This window comes from Carassius carassius, chromosome 38, assembly GCF_963082965.1.
Source record: "Carassius carassius chromosome 38, fCarCar2.1, whole genome shotgun sequence".
NCBI lineage: Eukaryota > Metazoa > Chordata > Actinopteri > Cypriniformes > Cyprinidae > Carassius > Carassius carassius.
Window position 1 is genome coordinate 18662339 of NC_081792.1, and position 23727 is coordinate 18686065.

Here is a 23727-nt window from a genome sequence, read left to right on the forward strand (position 1 = left end):
TGGCCACGGAGGCCACCCTTAACTTGTTCATGTTCTCGGTTTCAGACTTGCCTATCCAGACTTGCTCTCATGTATCATCGATCCCACTGTGGTGGCCCTCGGTGCCTCCCTGGTGGGCTCCTGTCTTGACCGCATGGCTGTGGTGGTCTTCTGTGCCGCCCTGGTGGGCTTCTGTCTCGACCACACAGCTGGGGTGGTCCTCTGCGCCGCCCGGGTGGGCTGCTGTCTCGACCGCATGGCTGTGGTGGTCCTCTACGCAGCCCTGGTGGGCTCCTATCTCGTCCGCACTCTGGTTCCACTTGCTCCACCCTGGATTCCTGCCCTGTCGGCACTGCCCTGGTCCCCTGAACTCTCTGACCCACCCTGGTCTCCTTGTTGTGTTGTTGTTGTTGTTGTTGTTTTTTTTTTCTCACTTCCTGTCTCTGTTCCCTTCTATGGACCTGGCCCTCCATCCATCCCTCCCCCTTATCCTCCACCAGTCCACCTCCCGCCTGGACTTTTTTTTTTTTTTTTTTATTCAGTCACGTCTTGGAGCGTCTGGTAGCCGCTCCGTAGAGAGGGGGTTATGTCACAGTGTCTGGTTTGTGTTCCCTGGGTAACCACTAGATGTCCTCCTTCCCCACGGTGTCTGTCACTTTCTGAACTACATTCCCCACGATCCTTGTTTCTTCATTGGACTCAGCTTTCCCTGGTCACTAATCATTGCACTCAGTCAATTCCTCATTAGCATTGTCATTTCCCTGTGTATATATACCCTGTCTGTTTTAGTATGTGTTATGGAGTCCATGTATTTATCACGCCACTTCTGAGTTCTGTTCGTGCCCGTTTGTCTTGTGCTTGTTTATGTTCGATTGATACTTTGGTTTTGACCCCTGCCTGGACTGGATATCGATGTAACGGTTTTCCCTAAATAAACTTAAAGCTATTGGATCTACCTCGTCATCTGTTCTTGTGTGGATCGTGACAGTTAACAGGATAAATAAATGGAGATGTTGAAGCACCTTGTAGGTATTTTATGAGTGAATCTGTTAAAATAGCCTATTAAAGAGACCAGACATGAGCTACTCCCACAACTATGCCTAAAGTGACAAGTACTTATTATAACAAAGAGAAATATGAGCAATATGAAATGCCTAAAATAGTCTAACAAATGACAAAGGCAACAAAATAAAGGCTAATTTTGTAATTTATTTATAGATTTTAGCCAGCTAACAAGCTAGTTAGTATAATTAGCATACCCATACCTTTCATTTCGATTTGTTCATACAGTGGAAAATTACATACTTAAATATTTCATTTTATGAATGCTAGCGTCACATGTATGATCTGTTTTACTGTAGTTTTCTGTGTCTCTGTTACCCTGTTAGTTTCCATGTTTTTTGATTGATTAACTACACACCTGTTTCTGTTATTCTTGATTACGTTCCCAGTATTTAAAGCCTGTGTTCTCCATTGTTGCTTTGTCTGCTATTGATGTTTATTCACTTGGATTTGTGTTTGGTTGTGCCTATTCTCTCCTGTAAATTATTAAAAGAACTCTGGTTATACTCCTTCGTCGTGTGCTTTGTTTTGCACAACACGTGACAGCTAGATTATTTAGTCATGCGTTGAGTCCCAATTCGCATACTATCCGTCCTAAATAGTATGCAAATCTAGAATTAGTACGTCCCAAATCGTAGTATGTTGAAAAGAGTATTCCAAAGATACCCTTTACTACTATTTCCTGTTAGAATTCGAAGTGCAGATCAATGCACACTCTAAGTGCTAATATTGCCCACAACCCATTGCGTGCGGGAGGTTCTACGACGACGCCACCCTGCTTCTTCACTCCTCAACTTGGTAGAAGAACACATTGTAAAATGTATTGTGAAAAGAAATGATGAGAAAAAAGATGGGAATAGTAAATTAAATTTTATTGGACATACAAGAATGAATGAAACGTTAACAGTTGTGGTGTGCGTAACTAGGCAACCACGTTGTCGTTCACGTTGCATGACGTCATCGAAGTATGTCCCAGAACGTGCATACTCTTTTGCTACACACTCAAAAGTATGTACTTTTTCCTCACAAAAAAAGTACATACTTTTAGGTCGTAGTATAAGTAGGCGAATTGGGACTCAGTCATGGTCTTTTTCAGTTAACTCAAGCAAAAATGTTCCATGGTGTCAAATGTTGCCAGCTAAGATGTTCTAAAAAGGCCATTTCCAAATACTACATAAACATCACGGGCTAATACACAGTCATTAACTTGTGATTTTTACCTCTGTATTGATATTTTTCTGCTACTCTTCTTTGCGTTGCTTCCTGCATTGTGCCCCAGATAATAAAATTTTTCACTCATAATTTTTTTTTTTTTAGAAATCTTACTTTAAGAGCAAATAAATGGCCAATCTATTTTAACTGCATGGGACATGCATAGTTAATGCGTTATGATTATGTATTAATATGTCATGAGGCAGAAAGGGTTTAAATTAGTCCAACATGGCATGTTGTCAAATTTTATTCTTCGTTGATATCAATGGATCAGTTTGTTGGATCAGTTTGATGATCGATCAGTACTAAAATAATGTTAACTGTCAGAAATTATTTTGCTTAATATTTTGCTTAGCGCACGATGGTCACAAGAGGATTTCCGACCAAAAATAAAACATAAATACTTTCCTGCAGCACCCCCCAGTTATTTTGTGCCCTATAGGCAATGTCCTATGTCTCCTATGCCCTGCACCTACGGCCCTGCCAAGCAATATTATGTTCAGTGAACTGTGTATCTTTCTCAAATGTATAAGGTCCTGTTGTGCCTTCTGGTTTAATTCTGCTTGCCATAGTAACCTGAAGACCACAGTTATAAAATTACAAATTAGCCTGCCACGTCATAATGACTGACTGTTCTGATAATGTTATACAAGGTCCTAGATTTTTATATTACACAGCAGAGCTGATAAACTACCTGCAGATATCTGGGACACCTGAGTTGGCACGAGTTTAGATTTTTTTTTTAACTGTAAATGCATATGTGGTGTAGAAACCTTTGGCCTTTTTTAATCAGATTTTTCAGTAAATTCTAATGCAGTTCAAGTGTCTTTGATATATCAGTGACAAAACAGTAGGAGTTTATGCATTTCTTTATTAAAAGTATGCATTTATTGTTAGTTATAGATGTAAGATTTAATGTTATCTAACCACTTATTGAAGTAAACAATCAATAAAGTGCACTAATATTTTGAAAATCTAAAATAACTTTTTAACGTATTAATTTTAAAGATTTCTTTTATACCGTCACAAAGGGTTGTTTGATGGCATATTTTCTGTCTTCTGTAATGTTCTTTCTTCTTTTTCACACTGATGTCATCACATGGCAATATACCAGTGATAAGATATGAGCTATACAACACTGATGTTCTCTTTCAACATCTTCACATCTTAGTTCTCATAAATATTTGACAATATTTTTATTCACTTCATTTATATTTTTTATTTTTATTTCATGGTAAGATTGTACACAGTTTAATACATTCCAGATTTATGACAATATGAGGACAAATGTGACACTGCAAAATTGTATCGTTAAGTGCAGTTTAACTGTCTGTTTGGTTTTGGTTTCCAGAACATTGGGGGAATATTATGGTGATTCTGAAGTGATAAACTTGAAGGCACCACATCACTTTATTATGTGCTTCTGATAGCACAACGATCTTACATAAGACAAATATCCTTGTAAAGATAAATTACTTATATAATCCTCTTTAAATAATAATGACCCCATAAAAGTTTGGTGTGCTGAAAACTGCACGGAAACGTCTCATGCAGATACCAAATATTTATTAGATAACACAGCTTAAGTAATTTTGAATAGTTAGGATGACAATTACTATTAATAGAAATATTTATATTCAGCAATACCTTCATGCAAGGGTTAACATATAAATGAAGACAACAACAACAACAACAAAACATATTAACATATAAACAACAACAACAACAAAAAAAAAAAGTTTACGATCTCTTTATACTTTTACTAAAGTTAAGGAGCAGTTACAGAGCAGTTGTTTTCCTTTATAATTACCGCACATTATTATTTTCCTTTTATGATTACTTTTTACAAAATAAATGCATATCTGGCACCAGATAAATATTCTTTAGTATGTGTAAGTTAATAGATCCCTTGCTTATTTCATATCAGTGTAACAAACATATTGGCACATTGCACAGATTTTATCGCAGCAGGCCCAATTTTTCATCTTATCTATGATTTTAGATTCACGCAAAGTGTGCTGAAGAGGCCAAAGGTATTTTACTTGTGCATTATTGTCAATTCAGTCCATAGTTTACAACAGATACCATATCTTATACCATCCTAATAAATCATCCATGGCTTAGACAACACCCAGTTGCTATAAAAACCGAGGGGCTTTGGAGATCTTTACATTTTCTTTCTGGAGGTACCCCAGGTATGTCATAATTCAGATCATAATTTTCAGATCATAATTCAGCGTAAAATCTTTATTTCTGCTTTCAGTTTAAATGCAATTACTACAACTGTCCTTTGTTATTTACAGAGCAATTGGAAATAAAAAAATGGGGAAGCTTACACTTGTTGCAGGTATTATGTTGAAATAATAAGTGAAATACTAGTGTGTTTTATTTATTCTTTTATACATGTCATTTACATGATATCGTTACATTTTCTATAGGTTTGGGCTTGGTGCTATGCCACATTGGTGAGTCATTGAGTGTTCATTGTTATATATTACATATATTAATAACTGATGTTCCAATCAGAAAGATCTTTCACTGTACAGGGAATATCAAAATGTCTTGTCTAAGAGCTTCTTTGTGTATCTATATCCAGCTTTCTCCATGGAAATGGGCTGTTACTTCACTAACTGGTCTCAGTACAGACCTGGAATTGGAAAGTATATGCCCTCAAATGTCGACCCTTTCCTCTGTACACACCTTTTCTATGCATTTGCAATGGTCAACTATGCCAACGAGCTTGTCACCTATGAGTGGAATGATGAGACTCTATACAAGGCCTTCAATGAACTGAAGAATCGGTATGTATTAGTTACAGAATATTGTTTAACACTTCAGATGCTCAATTTCTTAAATCATTATTATTTTTTTGGTGAGACTGTGAGGTCATTTATCAAAAAAAAAAAAAAAGTTTAAAAACTAAATAAATAAATAAATCAAATGCAGTTACACATGCAAAACCTAAAATCACTATATAATGTCATGATTATCATAAAATCCTATAATATCTCTATTATTCTCACAGAAACCCCCATCTTAAAACTCTCCTGGCTGTTGGTGGATGGAACTTTGGTTCAACACAGTAAGTATTCTGAAACAAATGAGGAAATTTCGTTTTATGTTGTCAAATGAAATGCAAAAACATGTAAGATTGTTCATTAAATCTGTCTCAGGTTCTCCATCACAGTGTCCACTGCTGAAAACCGTCAGAAGTTCATTCAGTCTTCCATCAAGTTCCTGAGAACTTATGGATTTGATGGTATGGACTTGGACTGGGAATACCCTGGATCAAGAGGAAGCCCTCCTGAAGACAAACAAAGATTCACACTGCTGTTGAAGGTGGGTCTGATTGATTAAAGTGTCTTTATACAATAGTTTATTCATTGCATTTCAGCTCCAGTCAGTTAGGTGTTAAATGAGTTCAGTGATGGGCAGCTCGGCTGAAGACAGTATGTCATTATTCAACTCAAGTCATTTCATTATGTTTTCTTTGCAGGAACTTATTGAGGCCTATGAGGCTGAGGCCAAAGCTACTGGCAGAGCCAGACTGATGTTGACTGCTGCTGTATCAGCTGGTAAAGGGACAATTGATGATGGATACGAGATTGCAGAAGTTGCCAAGTAAGTATGATGACACTGAATCAAACCATTTACAAATTGGCAGAATATTGAATACAGAACACTAGCATGAGATGGTTTAGACTCCTCTTGATTTATGTAATTATTTTTCCCAGGTACTTGGACATCATCAATGTGATGACTTATGACTTCCATGGAACTTGGGAAAGATTCACAGGACACAACAGCCCCCTGTATCAAGGCTCAAAGGACGAGGGAGATTTGATCTACTTTAATACCGTAAGAATTGATATACTCTAACATAATTTACCACAAGCATTTCAAACCTCCCAAATGAATCCATTTTAAAATCACAACTCTCCTCCTCATTCAGGACTACGCTATGCGCTATTGGAGGGACAATGGTACCCCTGTGGAGAAACTCAGAATGGGATTTGCGACATACGGTCGCACTTTCCGTCTGACATCTGCAGATACTGCCGTCGGAGCCCCAGCTAGTGGACCTGCTTCAGCTGGAAGCTACACTCGCGAGGCTGGATTCTGGTCTTACTATGAGGTAGGAGCTTTAAAAAAGTAGTAAAATTAATGGAATAGAGTCATTAAAACCTAACATTAATTAATATCTATATATTTGTATAGATCTGTGGATTCCTAGAGGGAACATCACTCCAGTGGATTGAGGATCAGAAGGTGCCTTATGCCACAAAGAATGGCGAGTGGGTTGGATTTGACACGAAGGAGAGCTTCGAAACTAAGGTGAGTTTGACTTTGAGACTTTACTGTAGTTGGGTTTCATAGTCAGCATTTGTCAGCTACTGACTAGCAACTCACTCTTTTTCTTTCCATTTATAGGTCCGTTATCTGAAAGACAAGAAGTTTGGTGGAGCATTTGTCTGGGCGCTTGATCTGGATGACTTTGCTGGACAGTTCTGTAATCAGGGGAACCATCCTCTCATGGGCCATCTGCGCAATCTTCTGGATATCGGTAAGTCTTTGCTATTCACTAGGTGGTGCGGTTCAACCCAAGCTGCTCAGGTAGTTTGTGGTAAAATTCAAAATAGCAGACAAGTGGACCTATTATGGCTATAAAAGTCAGTATTGTACTCTTCAGTTAATACATAAATCAAGGAATCTTTAGACCAGGCTGAATTTATGGAAAGTTATACGTTTTTGTTTTTGTTTTTTTATGCTTTGTAGAACCAGTAGGTGGCATTGCCACAAAGTTTCACAGTCAAACTTAGATTACAAGATGGCAATTACACCTGCCATGTTGGTATTCGATAAAACACAGTGCTGCTGAAGTGTTAAGCAAAAGAAAAGCTCCATAGCTAATGCTAACATGCCTTTATTTTTTATCAGAATTGCCTCCTCTGCCTCCAACCACCACCCTCAAACCCGGACAAACAACCACGAAAACTACCACAACTACCACCACCACCACTCATCCTCCAGGACCAGGATTCTGTAATGGAAAGCCAGATGGACTCTATCCCAACCCTGAAGACCCCAACAAATTCTATAACTGTGCTGGAGGCCAAACTTACGTGGATAAATGCGGTCCAGGCACCGTGTTTGATAACAGCTGCAAGTGCTGTGCCTGGCCTAAACACTAAGGGATCACTAATGTGAAAAAAGTGGAACAGGACACTGCAAATTTGCATAAGCACACAAGAAGAATCAAACCTAAACATCTTCGACTACGACTATTTTATTGTGTGGACTGAAAATCATTCTCAATGTGCTTTTTTCCCCATTTGAGTGTATTTTGAAACTGTATAATTCTTGTTTTTTGAATAAATCCCCCATAAATCTATTCATGTGATTGGTGTTAGTACAACTGCTCTACAGCGCATCATTTGTAACCAGTGAACACCACTTAAAAAGATTTAAAAACTCTTTATTGTTGTTTTTAAATATGAATAAACAACATGCAACCATCATAAAAAGAGATTCTGGTTACATTTGATTACATCATCATACATTTGAAACAGAATGTATGATGGGATCAATAAACAAAACAACAACAACTACAAAAAGTTTACGATTACAATTAGCATGATATGCTAGAATAAGCAAAACACAGTTTCATGCAGAAAAAACTACAATTTGGGGAAAGAAATATTCAGCACATTGGACGTTTTAATGGATTCAGGTGCAGATATTCAGATATTCAGATTAAAATGACAAATCTTGGTTCAGTATGACTGTTCTTGTACTAATTATCTTTAAATTTACCTTTCTGCTGAATTTTTGGTAACATTCTGATAATGTTAACAGTTCATGATTAGATTATGTGAACCTGCCACAAAAGTAAGTTAATGTTTGGAGTCAAGTTAACCAAGTGAAATTACAAACAAAAAATTGAACCACATGTTTCAAGCATGGGAAGTGAACTTGAGTTGTACTGAGTTTTTAAAGCATTGCGCATTACAACCAATAACATACGATAATGTTGAGATTATGAATGCGAGGGCGAATCAGAGGCATTCAGATGAGTCATAGCTGAAACACACTGTTTCGTCACCACACACGCTGGCTGACTGAATTCTCTGGCTAGTTCTCTCATCAGAAACAACTAAATTAAGATGATCGAATGTAAGTAAGATATTCATTTCACAGTGTAAACAGCTTTAGAAATTATTATGACAGTTTTTGAGAGTGCTTGAACTCGCTGGATTAAAGTGAAAAGGTTCTTTGGTCTCTTTTTGGACAATGAAAGTGTTACAGGCTAATTAGTAACTCTAATTCTAGTTTTTAATAAATTAACATTAAATACAGAGTCAGTTGTATTAAAAATATTTTATGGTATGACACACATATCTGGTTCTTTAATAAAAAGACAGATTTTTATGAAAAGTTAATAGATTACACTATTAGGCTACTTTGCCCATCGCCCATTATAGCTCAAATAGGCTAATCTATAAAGGTGCAAAATGCATTTACTTACACATATTTGAGAATCAAGATATTAAATTATATATTTTGGGAATATTTAAAATAAACAAAAAATTTATAAAACTCCTGATGAAAAAACAATAGACACCATTACAAAATTTGTAATGGCCCCTTTTGGTTTCTACTAGTAATTGGTCGCCTTCTGTAGGGGGCTTGTTAAACCAATAAATCCTAGTGGATTATGTCCCAAAACACACTACAGAAAACGTTGAAAACAGTTAAAAGTTGATGGTTTGTAATGTCTGTAATGATTATTTGTAGTGGAAACTGTAAAAAAAAAAAAAAAGTTTTATTGTTGTTATTTTTTAGTAGGGACATAAGCCTATATATCATGTATTGTTGCTGCTGTGTGTCACATGACAAGCAGTAGACCCCCCCTTACCCTCGCCTCACCCCCACCCACTTGTGGTAATGCCCTTACATGGTGAAAAAATTATTAAATTATTAAAAAGATTTAATGAATAATATTTCAAGTAGGTTAAGATGAATTTTAAAATTGTGCCCCCTAAAAGCACAAGTGGCCTGTCTGCCCCCCACCCCAGTTACTTTGGTGTAGAACCACCCCTTGGCCTACTGCTCTTCTCTCTGGTCCAGCTACATGGGCATGCGAAAGTTTGGAAACCCCTTGCAGATCCTGTGAAAATGTGAATAATTTGAACAAAATAATAGAGAATATACAAAATGCATGTTATTTTTTATTTAGTACTGTACAGAGTAAGATATTGTACATAAAATATGTTTGCATTTAGTCAACAAGACAGAAAAATTGCTGAAATGATAAAAATAATCCCATTGAAAAGTTTGGGAACCCTTGGTGGAAAATGACATACTTAAACAGAATTATTTCATTTTATGAATGCTAGTGTCACATGTATGATCTGTTTTAGTTAAGTTTTCTGTGTCTCCATTACCTGCCTGGTTAGTTTCCATGTTTTTTGATTTATTAACTCTACACCTGTTTCTGTTATTCTTGATTACGTTCCCAGTATTTAAAGCCTGTGTTCTCCATTGTTGCTTTGTCTGCTATGGATGTTTATTCACTTGGATTTGTGTTTGGTTGTGCCTATTCTCTCCTGTAAATCATTAAAATAACTCTTTGGTTATACTCCTTCGTCATGTGCTTTGTTTTGCACAACATCATGTGACAGAATAGCAGACCCTCAAAGTGAATAATTTTGCCGCATTTTTTTGTTTTGTTTGTTTCTTTCAAGCCTCTCCCGGAATGGACCTGCCCACAGTCCAGCTGCTTTGCCACACCAGGAAAACCACACCAGGGACTTTATCAATCTGGCATGCCTTGGCTTAAGGGGCTGGTCACACTAGACTTTCAACATGTAAATTTGCCATTGCTAATATGGGCAGAAGCAGGATATAACATCAGGCACCAAGGTTTCCCCTCAGTTATCACAACATGGATTCCGATGTGCCTGTACTGTGTCTTTTGCGAAGGCGTCGAAAGCGCCTTATTATATTGTACTATCTGTCTTTCTCTATATATATAAATATATACACACTAAGCAATAAAAAAATATAAAATGTGTCCGCATTCAAATGTACCATGTGTTCCTGTTTCCATTGACACTGCTAACCATGCAGCTTCTTTTTTTTTTCTTTTATAATCTTTTAAAGATGTACAGGTGCTGGTCATATAATTAGAATATCATCAAAAAGTTGATTTATTTCACTAATTCCATTCAAAAAGTGAAACTTTTATATTATATTCATTCATTACACACAGACTGATATATTTCAAATGTTTATTTCTTTTTATTTTGATGATTATAACTGACAACTAAGGAAAATCCCAAATTCAGTATCTCAAAAAATTTGAATATGGTGAAAAGGTTCAATATTGAAGACACCTGGTGCCACACTCTAATCAGCTAATTAACTCAAAGACTCAGAGCTTCAAGAACCACTACACACAGACGTATACAAGACATGGGTTTCAGCTGTCGCATTCCGGAAGAGAGGAGAGGCACACAATCCATGTTGCTTGAGGACCAGTGTAAAGTTTCCACAGTCAGTGATGGTTTGGGGTGCCATGTCATCTTCTGGTGTTGGTCTACTTTGTTTTCTGAGGTCCAAGGTCAACGCAGCCATATACCAGGAAGTTTAAGAGCACTTCATGCTCTCTGCTGCTGACCAACTTTATGTAGATGCAGATTTCATTTTACAACTGGACTTGGCACCTGCACACAGTGCCAAAGCTACCAGTACCTGGTTTAAGGACCATGGTATCCCTGTTCTTAATTGGCCATCAAACACGCCTGACCTTAACCCCATAGAAAATCTATGGGTTATTGTGAAGAGGAAGATGCGATATGCCAGACCCAACAATGCAGAAGAGCTGAAGGCCTCTATCAGAGGAACCAGGGCCCGGTTCCCCGATAACGTTCACTCTTAGCGCGCTAAGAAGACATCGAAAGATATATCTTACCAAAGTTGTTGATGTTTCTAAGTGTGTTCCCCGAAGTGTCCCTTAGGAAGCTTCTTAGCACGCTGCCTCTTACGTCCGACGTTACAAGAGCGCTGTCCAAAGTCAGGGTGCTGAATTAGTTGGCATCGATTGCTCATGAATCGATTTTCCACTTTACGCGAAGGTGCAATACAGCGTTAAGACAACACGTTCTATGCAAATGAAACATTCCTCAAATTATTACAGTAACATTTATTTTAACATAGTTTAAGTTATCAGTAAAATATAGACTATAAATTAAATTATCAAAGGGTCAGTAATGTTCACACGATATGTTGTGACGGTAAGACAAACCGGGTATCCCTCGCTAATCATCCATCCCGTTGTGCCACTTGTGCCGCTTCTTGACATGGGTTTAACGACTTATAAAAATTATATAATACACTTTTATATTAATGGCAAGGTACTTTACAATTAGAATTGATTGGCAAGCAGCTGCAGTTACTTCTGTTTAATGCGGTATTGATTGCAATTGGTTTATGTTTTTAATAAAAAGCAACCTATCTACAATGAACAGAGAGAGAGAGAGAGAGGGTGAGAAAGAAAGAGAGAGTTAGATACAAAATATGCTGGGGAAGCAACGTAAAAAAGGGCACCAAGCCTCTCGTCAGAGGAACTTGAAGTGTTGCTGGACCTTGCCACCAGGTCAGATATCACACCCCTATGGTCCACTATAACCTGCACATTTATGGCCGCGTCTTCCTTTCGCGATAAGTAGCCTACGACTGATCATTCACTGATGGATTGGCGATAGGGATGAGTGCCATCCACCAGGATGCAATCCCCGGCATGGCGCAGAAGGGCGTTGGTGACAGTGTGGACGCACTTCCACACAGAGGTCTTGATTAGGCTGTAGCTAGCCCTCTCCCACGACCTCGATGAATCTCTCTGTAGCAAAAAAAAAAAGAAAAGAAAAGAAAGAAAAAAAAAGTAGCGCTGGGCTTCAGGGCTTAAAGCAGGATTCCGCCGCGTTAGCCTGGCCAGCGCAGGTCTGGGAAGGTCCAGCTGCTCCACAATGAGTTGTCTTGGGAGGGGATTTTTTTTAATATAGCCACGTCAGGCAAAATGTCAAAAGGGCTTAAGTTTTGCCGAATAAAAAAACTGACATGGACTAAACGGCTCCGAGTCCGGCTCCGTCTTTGATTCAATACAAGGACACGTTGGATCGCTGCCATAGTTGGTCGCTTACTGGACACCACCATGCTTACCCATTTAAAGATCTTAGCCATTTAGAGCCAAATTGTTTGCCAGATTTTAATTATCAAAAAAATGATTGCCAATTCGCTTTAATTACATTACGAAAAAGCCTAGGCTAATTACCACCTTATTAGTTCTGTAACCACATAAAGTCAACTTCATAAATAGGCCTGTATCCATTGCGAACATAATTTATTATGAGTCTTAAAAAATAACAGAAAATCATTGTTGAGCCACAAAATTGTCAACATACCATAGTTTGACTTGTACTTCGCTGCGCTGGTTTCTAAAGACTGCTGTACAGTATCGTCATGAGCTCAAATAACGCTAAGAGAGAGCTTACGAATGGTCCAGACCAACCTTACGAAAGTGTGACTTACAGAAGATATACTTAGCGTACGAACGTGTCGGGAGAGGTTAAGGAATAGGTTAAGAACTACTTAGCGATAAGAACGTTTTGGGGAACCGGGCCCTGGGCTCTCATAACACCTGAGCAGTGCCACAGACTGATTGACTCCATGCCACACCGCATTGCTGCAGTAATTCAGGCAAAAGGAGCCCCAACTAAGTATTGAGTGCTGTACATGCTCATACTTTTCAGTTGGCCAAGATTTCTAAAAATCCTTTCTTTGTATTAATCTTATGTAATATTCTAATTTTCTGAGATACTAAATTTGTATCTGTAGATTTTCCTTAGTTATCAATTAAAATGAAAAGAAATAAACATTTGAAATATATCAGTCTGTGTGTAATGAATGCATATAATATACAAGCTTCACTTTTTGAATAGAATTACTGAAATAAATCAACTTTTTTTTTTTTAAGAAAAACATCTCAAGCACAGTACAAGTATCAGAATGCTTCATAATGAAAGAAAGGGGGGGGGGGGAGAAAGCAAAGATTAAGCAAGCATAATAAATACTCACATACAGATGTACATATAATCACAATAACATATGCATATACATATAGACAACTAAATAAAGCAACAAAAAAAAGGGGGGGGGGGTTATCCAGAGCTTGTCTCCTTGAAATAGTCTAGAAATGGGCTCCAAGATTTCAGAAAGACTTTGGGTTTCATTCTAACTCCAAATTTAATCTTTTCAAGTTTAAGGGAAAAAAAGTAGGTAAAAAACCCACTGACGGTAGGTTGGAGGAGATGGCAGCTTCCAATTAATTAGTATAAGTCTTCTAGCCAACAGTGTGCAAAGTGCAATATAATCCCTCTCTAAAGATGTGAGTTTAACATTCTCCGGAAGGACCCCAAATATTGCTGTCAGTGGGGATCTATTACTGTGGTAAGAATTTCTGAAATACAACTAAAAATTCCCTCCCAAAACCTTAATAACTTAGGACAGGACCAGAAAGAATGAAACAGAGAGGCTGGCTCCGCTACACAACGTGGGCAGGTGGGGTCTAAATCAGGAAATATCTTGCCAAGTTGCAAGGAGGGACAGAGGGGAACTCAGGAAAATGTTTACGAGCAAAGCTCCGAACTTGAAAATACTGGAACAAATGTGAATTGGACAAAGAAAATGTATTTTTAAGTTGGTCAAATGAAGCAAAGTTATTATCAATAAATAGCTGATCGATTGTAACTAGACCCTGTGACTTCCAAATATTGAAAGCCCCATCAAAAAGGGAGGGTGGAAAGGATGCGTTCCTGGCAATGGGTGCAGCTGAAGATAGACCCTTAAGCTCTAGAGCTCTGCGGAACTGAGTCCAAATCCTCAGAGAGTGTTTAACAATTGGATTATTAATTAAGATACTATTAGTAGGAGGGATAGAAGAGCAGAGCAAAGATTTCAACGTGACTGGGGAACAACAAACAGCCTCTATTTGCACCCAGAGAGGTTTACACAATTGCAAATCATACTGGCACCAGTACAGTAAGTTTCTAAAGTTGGCTGCCCAGTAATACGTCTGAAAGTTAGGAAAGTTAGACCCCCCACCTATTTTGGCTTAACAAGATGTTTTAGACTTATTCGCCTTGGCTTGTTATTCCAAATAAATGATGAGAAAGTTTTTTCCAGACATAGAAAAAATGACTTTGGAACAAATATGGGCAAACATTGAAATAGATATAAAAACTTGGGAAGAATATTCATTTTGATTGCATTTACCCTTCCTATCAGTGAGAGAGGAAGGGATTTCCATGATAAAAACATAGATTTTGTGAGATCAAATAAAGGACTAAAACTGGTTTTAAACAAGTCAGCATGTTTACGAGTCACTTGAACACCCAAGTATCTAAATTGGTTGTTGACCACTCTGAATTCACTCTTGGAAAAATTCAATTTATAACCTGAAAAAGTACTAAATGAGTTTAATATTAAAAGAACTCGAGGAATTGAGACTAGGGGATTAGATAAAAATAAAATAAGATCATCCGCATATAAAGAAACCCTCTGCTCTAGACCAGCACGAAAGATGCCTTGCACCTCTGGGTCAGCACGTAATGCAATTGCCAAGGGTTCAATAGCAATAGCAAACAGAAGTGGGGAAAGGGAACAGTCCTGCCTTGTACCTCGATACAATGAAAAAGGATCTGAAATAATATTGTTTGAGCGTACAGATGCTTTAGGGGCAGCATAAAGAAGCTTTATCCAAGAGATTAATTTTAAACCAAATCCAAACCTCTCCAAAACATTAATAAGATAGCCCCACTCGATGCGGTCAAATGCTTTTTCAGCATCTAGTGAGACCACAACTTCAGCATTGTTGGAATGGGGTGAATACAAAACATCAAAAAGACGCCTAATATTAAAAAAAAGAGTGTCTGTCCCGAACAAAACCAGTTTGATCAGGTGAAATGACTCCATGTAAAGTTTTTTCAAGCTGAAAGGATAAAACTTTAGCTAGTATCTTGTAATCACAATTTAAAAGCGATATGGGGCGATAAGAACCACAGTCTAAGGGGGGTTTATCTTTCTTAAGAATTAATGAAATATTAGCTTGATAGAAGGTTGGGGGCAACTTAGAATTTTGAAGGCTCTTTAAAAAAAAACAAAAGCAACACAGGGCATAGTAATTTAGAAAATGCTTTATAAAAATCAGATGGGAAGCCATCGGGACCAGGGGCCTTGCCTGTTTTCAAGGAAGCAATCGCATCAGCTATTTCTTCGACTTGAATATCCTCATCCAAAAAATCACACAAAGTCTTCTCTACAGTAGGGAAATCTAATTTATCTAAGAAAGTTTTCATTAAAGATATATCTTGAGGAGATTCCGATGTGTACAAATTTACATAGTATTGTTTAAATTGAGAGTTTATTTCTTTATAGTCAGTGGTAGTAATTCCTGAGGGTAACTTAAGTTGGGGTATCAAGTTTGATGCTTGCAATTTACGAATTTGATAAGCTAACAATTTACCTGTCTTATCACCAAACTCATAGACCCTATGTTGAGCTCGTAAAAACAAATTCTCAGCCTGTTCCGTTGCTAACAGATCATATTTAGTCTGCAAAATCTGACGCTCTTTATAAAGGTTGGGAAATGGGTTCAGTGAGTACTGAACATCAATAGCTGATATAGAACTAGATAGTCCTTCTAGTTGCCTTTTCCGATCTCTATTTTTATAAGACAAATATAATAAATCAACTTTTTGACGATTTTTGAATTTGCAGGTCAGAGTTCACCAAACTTGAACTTTGGAATGCAGTGAAATCTTTCACACAAAATTGCGTAACCGGTCTAATGCATTCGCATGTGTATGAATGGAAGTCAACAGAACGAAAAATCCCCTTTACTCACTTCCCGGACCACCCACTCTGTGTTACATCACCAGCCTGAGCGAGAAGTGTAAGGCATGCTTGCCAGCAGACGGTCCCAAGAAGAAGGGAGAACATCTCCAGCCCCACTCACGAACCAGAGACCAGCCAGCCGTCATCCCGCTCCACGGATCAAATGCCAGAGCCCAACACAGCTGTAGAGCCCAATTAAAGAGCCAGCACTGTTTAAAGCAACAGAGCCAATCATCACCCCGGAGCTAGGTCTCAAGAGCACGACTGACCAGGTGTGTGAGCCGGCAACACCGTGCGTCATGGGAATACTGGTGGAGATCGAGGGCTAGGAGGAAAGCCCCACCCACACTCCTGTGACTGAGGGTGAGCTGCATTTGGTTTCTGGGAATCATATGAAATGAAGTGAAGTGACGTGACACAGCCATGTATGGTGACCCATACTCAGAATTTGTGCTCTGCATTTAACCCATCCAAAGTGCACACACACAGCAGTGAGCACACACACACCGTGAACACACACCCGAAGCAGTGGGCAGCCATTTAAGCTGCGGTGCCCGGGAAGCAGATGGGGGTTTGGTGCCTTACTCAAGGGCACCTCAGTCTTCCGGAGTCACCCTGGCTCTGTGGCTGCTCTGCTCCATGCTGGGCTCCTACTCCACCATCGTCATCTCCATCAGTCATCCACCTGGTGTTGTCGGCCCTATCTCCACCATGACTTCACCGTGGGCCCCTTAACTCAAGCAAAAATGTTCCATGGTGTCAGTGTTGCCAGCTAAGATGTTCTAAAAAGGCCATTTCAAAATACTACATAAACATCACGGGCTAATACACAGTCATTAACTTGTGATTTTTACCTCTGTATTGATATTTTTCTGCTACTCTTCTTTGCGTTGCTTCTTGCATTGTGTACTGATAATTAATTTTTTCACAATTTTTTTTTTTTAGAAATGATACTTTATGAGCAAATAAAATGGCAAAACTATTTTAACTGTGTGGGCCATGCATAATTAATGCGTTATGATGATGTATTATATGTCATGAGGCAGAAAGGGTTTAAATTAGTCCAACATCAAATTTTATTTTTTGTTGATGTCAGTTTTATTTTATTATAACATTATTTTAATCAGTCTGATGATCGATCAGTACTAAAATTCTGTTAACTGTCAGAAATTATTTTGCTTAATATATGGGTGTAGAAGCGCACGATGGTCACAAGAGGATTTCCGACCAAAAATAAAACATAAATACTGTCCTGCAGCGCCCTCCAGTTATTTTGTGCCCTATAGGCAATGTCCTATGTCACCTATGCCGCTGGCCGGCCCTGCAAAAGACAGCAACCTAATTCATACTGGTTTTGGATGGGCTAGTGAACTTGAGAGAGAAGAAATTAGTGTATATGTCGTCATTTAATCAGTTTTCTCTTTTAGGTTAATTACTTCTGATTCTGACGTTTGAAGGATCGTGTGACACTGGAGTAATGACTGCTAAAATTATATATGAGCATAAGATACTTTTTTCAACTACAATTGAAAATCTTAATTATTCAAACCATTTGAATGGTAATGCACAAATGAAAATAAAGAGTGTTTTATGATTACATCAAGATATAAAGACTTGACTAAATCAATATCAACCAATCAAAACATACGGTATACACTTTTCTTTTGTAATTAATACCTTTATAATGTCTCACTAATATTGTTGGAGGTGTTTTGACAGGTCAAAGATGATGTGTTGGAGTGCAAATTCGGGTGATTTTGTTATTAATTGCTTTTTTATCACAGGATTGACACCTGCTTGACCCTTTACTCTGCCTGGATTAAACGCACCTACCACCGAAAATAAGGTACACTACAAAGAGCAAATATCCCCGTATCTGACTGAACAATTACTTTCTTGTGTAACACTGGGTATATACCATACTATCATAAATAATAGCTTGAAGTATGATCTTACAGAAGCGGTGTGTCTTATGGTTCATCCTAAAGCCTAATGTGATGAATCTTTATCTGTCCACATACTAGATTTCTACAGGCCTGAAGTCACCAAAACATATCATGTTTGTGATGACAAACTTTGTGACTTCAGTAACGATACTGCTGTTTAGTTACACAGTACTAGAGTTTCTAGTTTCAGTAAAAAAACAAACAAATAATAATAATAATGGTACAGAGCTTGAGGTAAAACTTAAAATAGGTCACGTCAGATCTGTTTTTCTACTTTTAAGATAAGACAACAAGACTTTCCGACAATATAAGATGTATGGTTATTCATTAAACGTGAAGATCTTCACATTTATTAGCACACTTTTATTTACAGTAAAATAAGTTTGTAAGGATTAAATGCATGAGCATTTTTTTCTACACAATCTCAAAATAAAGTGTCTTGCAGTTGTCATTGTATTCTCAAGTGTATTGAATAGCATATCATTTCATTCTATTGTGAACAGCCTCAAGGGAATGGACATCAACACCATTGATTCCACCATAAGAGATACACTAAATCTTCACTGTCTGTCAAAGAAAGAAAAATCGTCATTCAAAACAATAAATTAGGAAATAAATAAATCTTGATTAGTCTGTTACAACAATCAGGTAAATTTTGACTGGCCAAATCTGACTAAGTTTCTGATTTTTCTATAGATTAGAAAACAATCGGAGCTGACATTTAGTGTCATGTTATACATGTGTAGCCCTCCCTTTCTCTCTCCCCACCCCACATTTTATTTTAAGCAGAGTTCCCCACACAAAACAAAAGGGGCATGTAGCAGCAACAAAATGAACAGGGGAATTACACATTTAACAGGTATTTTGTCAATTTTTTTTAAAAATGTTTCTTTAACCCTCTTCGATTTGCCATTAATTAATAATACAGCAAGATTTTTGTATGCACAAGGAGTCTGACAACAGTCAGTGCTCCACGGTGATCTGATCTCACCATCATCCAATGCATCTGAGATAAGAAGAAGAGACTGAGACAGGCTAAATCCAAAAGAACTGTGGCAACGTTCAAGATTCTTGAAGAAACCTATCTGCAAAGCTACCTGTAAAACTATGTGCAAGTGTACCAAAGGCTGTTTTAAATGCAAAAAGCAAAATGGTGGTTTGATTTGCTGTCATACTCCTTGTGCATACAAAAATATCACTGCATTATTACAATTATTGGAAAAAGTAATGTTTAGAGAATACGCACTGGAGCAAAAGATAGAAATAAATGGATTAAAATAATTTTTTGTTAGTAAAATACTAATGGGCTAAGACTTTTGCAAAGTAATACAGATGTGTGTTCTAGAAAGGCTGTCCAAAAATGTTTCTTAGTGTTGAAAGAAACCATTGACTCCCATTGTTTTCCATGCAATTTGCCAAAAATCAACAAGGAGAAAACCTTTACTGTAACTTGGTAAACACTCAAATATGAAAGGCATGATAACTTATCAAATTTAAGACTCAAAAGTTTACTTGAAATTGAGACACGTGTTCTAAAATACGGCAAGACAATTTGCTGTTTCTTCATCTGCTTGAATTTCATGGTCATAATAGGTTGTTTTTGCTTGTTAGTTTTTTGGATCTCAATTACTAAACTGCTACACTGAAAAGAAGTGTGAGAAACCCATCTTAATCTGGGGGTTTGAGAACCAAATGTGAAAAAGGCAGAGAAAGTACAAACAGCAATAGATAAATACAAATAATGTTAGATATAATTTATACTGACATTCACTATAAGTAGTCAAGACCTCAGAAACATCAGGAACATTATTTTGTGCCTATCATTTTTGAACATAAAATGTGGGTCACATTGATCCATAACACAAGAGAAATAACACAACAAAAATTATGGGATTTATTACATTTCTTATATATTTTATATTTTTACTCTCTGACAAGCTACAGTAGATGTCTTTTGTTATTACATGAATCTTTAGTATTTTTCATAGTGTTTATTTTGGGCAAATTGCATGAAAACCAATGTGACCCCTAATACAAAAGTTTTACCAGGTTTTTGAACACAACAGGAGGGTTAATATATTAATCTCAAATAAAAACATCTACTAATGATCTTTTCTTTTTTTCATTTTTGTCAGGCCTAAATTTGCTCTTTCAGTTAGGTAAGGTGAATTTCTATCCACTGCATGAAAGAGATGCATTGAGAGCTTGAGTATTATTCATTCAAATTACATTACAAACAAATTACTGCTGACATGTTTGTATGTATCTTCATTCTCTTTTTGCTCAGTAACCTGTTCTAGACTGGTGTGTTACTTCACAAACTGGTCTCAGTACAGAGCAGGAACTGCTAAATACCTTCCTGAGAATGTGGACCCAAACTTGTGTACTCATTTGATCTATGCATTTGCCATTATAAACTATGCCAATAACATAGCAGGCAGCGAATGGAATGATGTGGCCCTTTACTCAACCTTCAATGCACTTAAGAACCAGTAAGGATGCTTGTAGCTCAGAAACACATATTTCTATTTCTAGTTTTGTATTCATATTTGATTTGTCTAATGCCTGCTGTGTGACAAAGACTTGACATAAATGTTGGTTTCAGAAATCCTCAGCTGATAACCTTGTTGTCCATCAGAGACCAGGACTCAAACCAGTAAGTGTTTGTTTAATGTTTATAAATAAAGGTTGCCCTCTACTGGTAACATACCATTTTAATAACTCGTACAACTTTTTTTATTTGTTTGTTTTATACAAAACATGGCTTATCAACAAAGATTATGGTTACTCCTAAATGAGGGTATTTTGCAATCATTCAGAAATATTTCTAAGCCTCATTACCAGTTACAGTGAAATAAACAGACGGGAATTTACTTGTTCCCGCCAGATTCTCCATTATGCTGTCCAACTGGACAAACCGTCAGAAATTCATCAAGTCTTCCATAGAATTTCTGAGGAAGCATAACTTTGATGGGCTGGATTTGGACTGGAAACACAAAGGCACTTCAGAAGCGCGTCCAGAAGACAAGCTGAAATTCACTCTACTGTGCAAGGTTAAAATCAAAAGTACCTTTTAATATGTTCAAAGAGTTTTCCATTGAATCATAAGATGTGAGCGAATCCTTAACAGTGTATAATTTTAGTGGGACAGGTCTCATAAATATATACAATACAATTAAAAAAATTGGGGTTGTTAAGAATTTTTGATATATATTTTTGAAGAACAAGTCTCTTAAGCTCACAAAGGTGGCAAAAATACAGTGAAAACATATATATTGTGAATATATATAAAAAAACAACAACATTTAATTTATACCTGTGATGGAAAAGCTGAACTTTCAGCAGCCATTACTCCAGTCTTCAGTGTCACATGATCCTTCAGGTTTATGCTTAAAATAAAAAACTATTAATACTACTACTAATAATAATACAACTATTTGCTAAAGCACTAAATAAACATTTGTGAAACTTCAGGAACTTCTGGAAGCCTTTCTAGATGAAGGCCAGTCCACCAAAAATGCAAGACTGATTTTAACAGCAACTGTTTCTGCTCAGAAAGAAGTTATTGAAAGGAGCTACAACATTCCAGAGATCTCAAAGTAAGAGCAGCATGCCATTCAGCGTCAGTGCTGTCTTATGACAATTACAAAAATCACACAAGAAAAACAAAATGTTTAAAATGTTACAACTTTTTTTTAGGTACTTGGACCTCATTAGTGTCAAGACATTTGATTTTCATACATTTAAAGATGGCATTGCAAGACATCACAGCCCTTTGTACAGTGCCCTCCATGACAAGGAGGACATCAACTCAAACACCGTAAGCAGATTGACTCTTGTATGAGCACAGGCTTTAATTCGACTTTAATTTGCTACTGGGTTGTTTGCATGTTTTCATCTTTGATGAAGGATTTTGCTCTGCAATACTGGAGAGTCCAGGGAGCTCCTGTCGAGAAGTTGTTGATGGGCTTTGGCACGTATGGACGTTCCTTCATCCTCACCTCCTCTCAGAGTGGAGTCGGAGCCCCAGCCAGTAATTTGGCTTCTCCTGGCCCTTATACACAAGAGATGGGCTTGTGGTCTTACTTTGAAGTAGACAAAATCTTTTGTTTGATTTTTTTCCATATTCATTGCAAATGCTTGTTGGGGGTATTAAGCTGAGAAACATTTTCTTCTTTCAAGATATGTCTTTTCCTCAATGGTGGTGTAGTACAGTGGATAGAAGACCAGAAAGTTCCTTTTTCTGTTAAAGGCAGTGACTGGGTGGGCTTTGATAATCTGAGGAGCTTTGAGATTAAGGTACATTCCGTCACATATTCTTATGTTTAAATTCATAGGTTATGTTACATGAAAAATAACAGCTCTGATTTGTATTGTTAAGATTAAATACTTACAGGAACATGGCTTTGGGGGTGCATTTGTATGGGCTTTAGACCTGGATGACTTTTCTGGATATTTCTGTGGACAAGGCAACTACCCTTTAGTCAACCATCTGAAGAAATTGTTAATACTTGGTGAGATTTGCATAAATACATAATTTTGATTTTTTTTTAGAATGGTTATTTATCTTCAGATTCTGATATATGATTATTTGCAACAGGAGCAAAAGATGATTTGGATGGTTCTATGACTACAAGCTCTTTTGCAACAGTTTCATCACCGCCAACATGTGAGAAGATTCTCAGCTCTCTTCCAGCATTGACAAGTCAGTTCTGTGCAAACAGATCAGATGGACTTTATCAAAGAATGAATTCCCTTAACTCGTTTTATAGATGTACTGGAGGAATGACAAATATCACCTGGTGCACCCCTTCCATTTTAAATAATTCTGGGGCAGCACAAACATCACAAATTATCGTTTTTATGGCATTAGGAAGTGCAAGTCTCTTTGCCAGGTGGCATAGCCTATTTTAGGAGTAATGTACTGATTTATTATAAAACATAGATGCAAAGATAGCTCAGCACAAAATCTGTATTAGCTTAATGTGGGACAGATCGTAGCCTACATATAAATGCATGTGCAGGACTTGTGAGTAGTTGTGGTTGTTAATGGGAAATTGTTTCTTAATTCTTAAAAAAATTGCCTAATTTACCATTTTGGTCAATAGTCAAGAAACTAATTTTGAGTAGAGTAAGATGCTAGAGTGGATGTTAAAACAAAATTGTTTCTAAAACAAAATTGTTTTGACAAATTGACTTTGCAAGTGTAATGTGAAATAGAATATAATGTATGCATTTATGGGAAAACGTAGATAATTATTATTATTTTTTTATTATTATCTTTTTTTTTAATCATTGTGTTGTGGTGTCATTCAAAATAATAACCTACATTAAAATCTAAGAGAGCAACATTGTGTGTTTTATATCAGTTGTAGTCTAGGTGAATCTTTTGTTATTCTGCAGTGTGACTGATCAGGGTTGTTTCCTGAAAGCACTAAGTCACAGGTTCTGTTGTCACCAATAGTGGAACTTGCCATCATGGTTAACAGTGATTTTGGGAAACGCACCCCTGTGTGATTTTAGAATCAGTTACACATGCATCATACAAAATGTTGCTTCTATTCTTTTCATTAGA

The 23727-nt window shown here is 37.2% G+C and overlaps 2 protein-coding genes across 2 annotated transcripts; both read left to right on the forward strand.

Annotated features, from left to right (window-relative positions):
- Window positions 1-4474: 4474 nt before the first annotated feature.
- On the forward strand, window positions 4475-7645 carry LOC132119470 (acidic mammalian chitinase-like). Its single transcript, XM_059529481.1, has 11 exons — window positions 4475-4600; window positions 4692-4718; window positions 4850-5054; window positions 5279-5335; window positions 5427-5592; window positions 5750-5874; window positions 5988-6111; window positions 6206-6388; window positions 6472-6588; window positions 6685-6817; window positions 7192-7645. The coding sequence occupies exons 1-11, from the start codon at window positions 4522-4524 to the stop codon at window positions 7443-7445; spliced, it is 1470 nt and encodes a 489-aa protein (XP_059385464.1). The 5' UTR covers window positions 4475-4521; the 3' UTR covers window positions 7446-7645.
- Window positions 7646-20283: 12638 nt separating this feature from the next.
- LOC132119190 (acidic mammalian chitinase-like) lies at window positions 20284-23669 on the forward strand (the record flags this gene model as incomplete). The annotated part of the gene is made up of 10 exons (XM_059528989.1): window positions 20284-20311; window positions 20440-20644; window positions 20758-20808; window positions 21040-21205; window positions 21627-21751; window positions 21852-21972; window positions 22062-22244; window positions 22335-22451; window positions 22534-22666; window positions 23617-23669. Coding segments are annotated over 10 exons (1182 nt in total), but the record flags the coding sequence as incomplete, so codon positions are not given.
- Window positions 23670-23727: the final 58 nt, after the last annotated feature.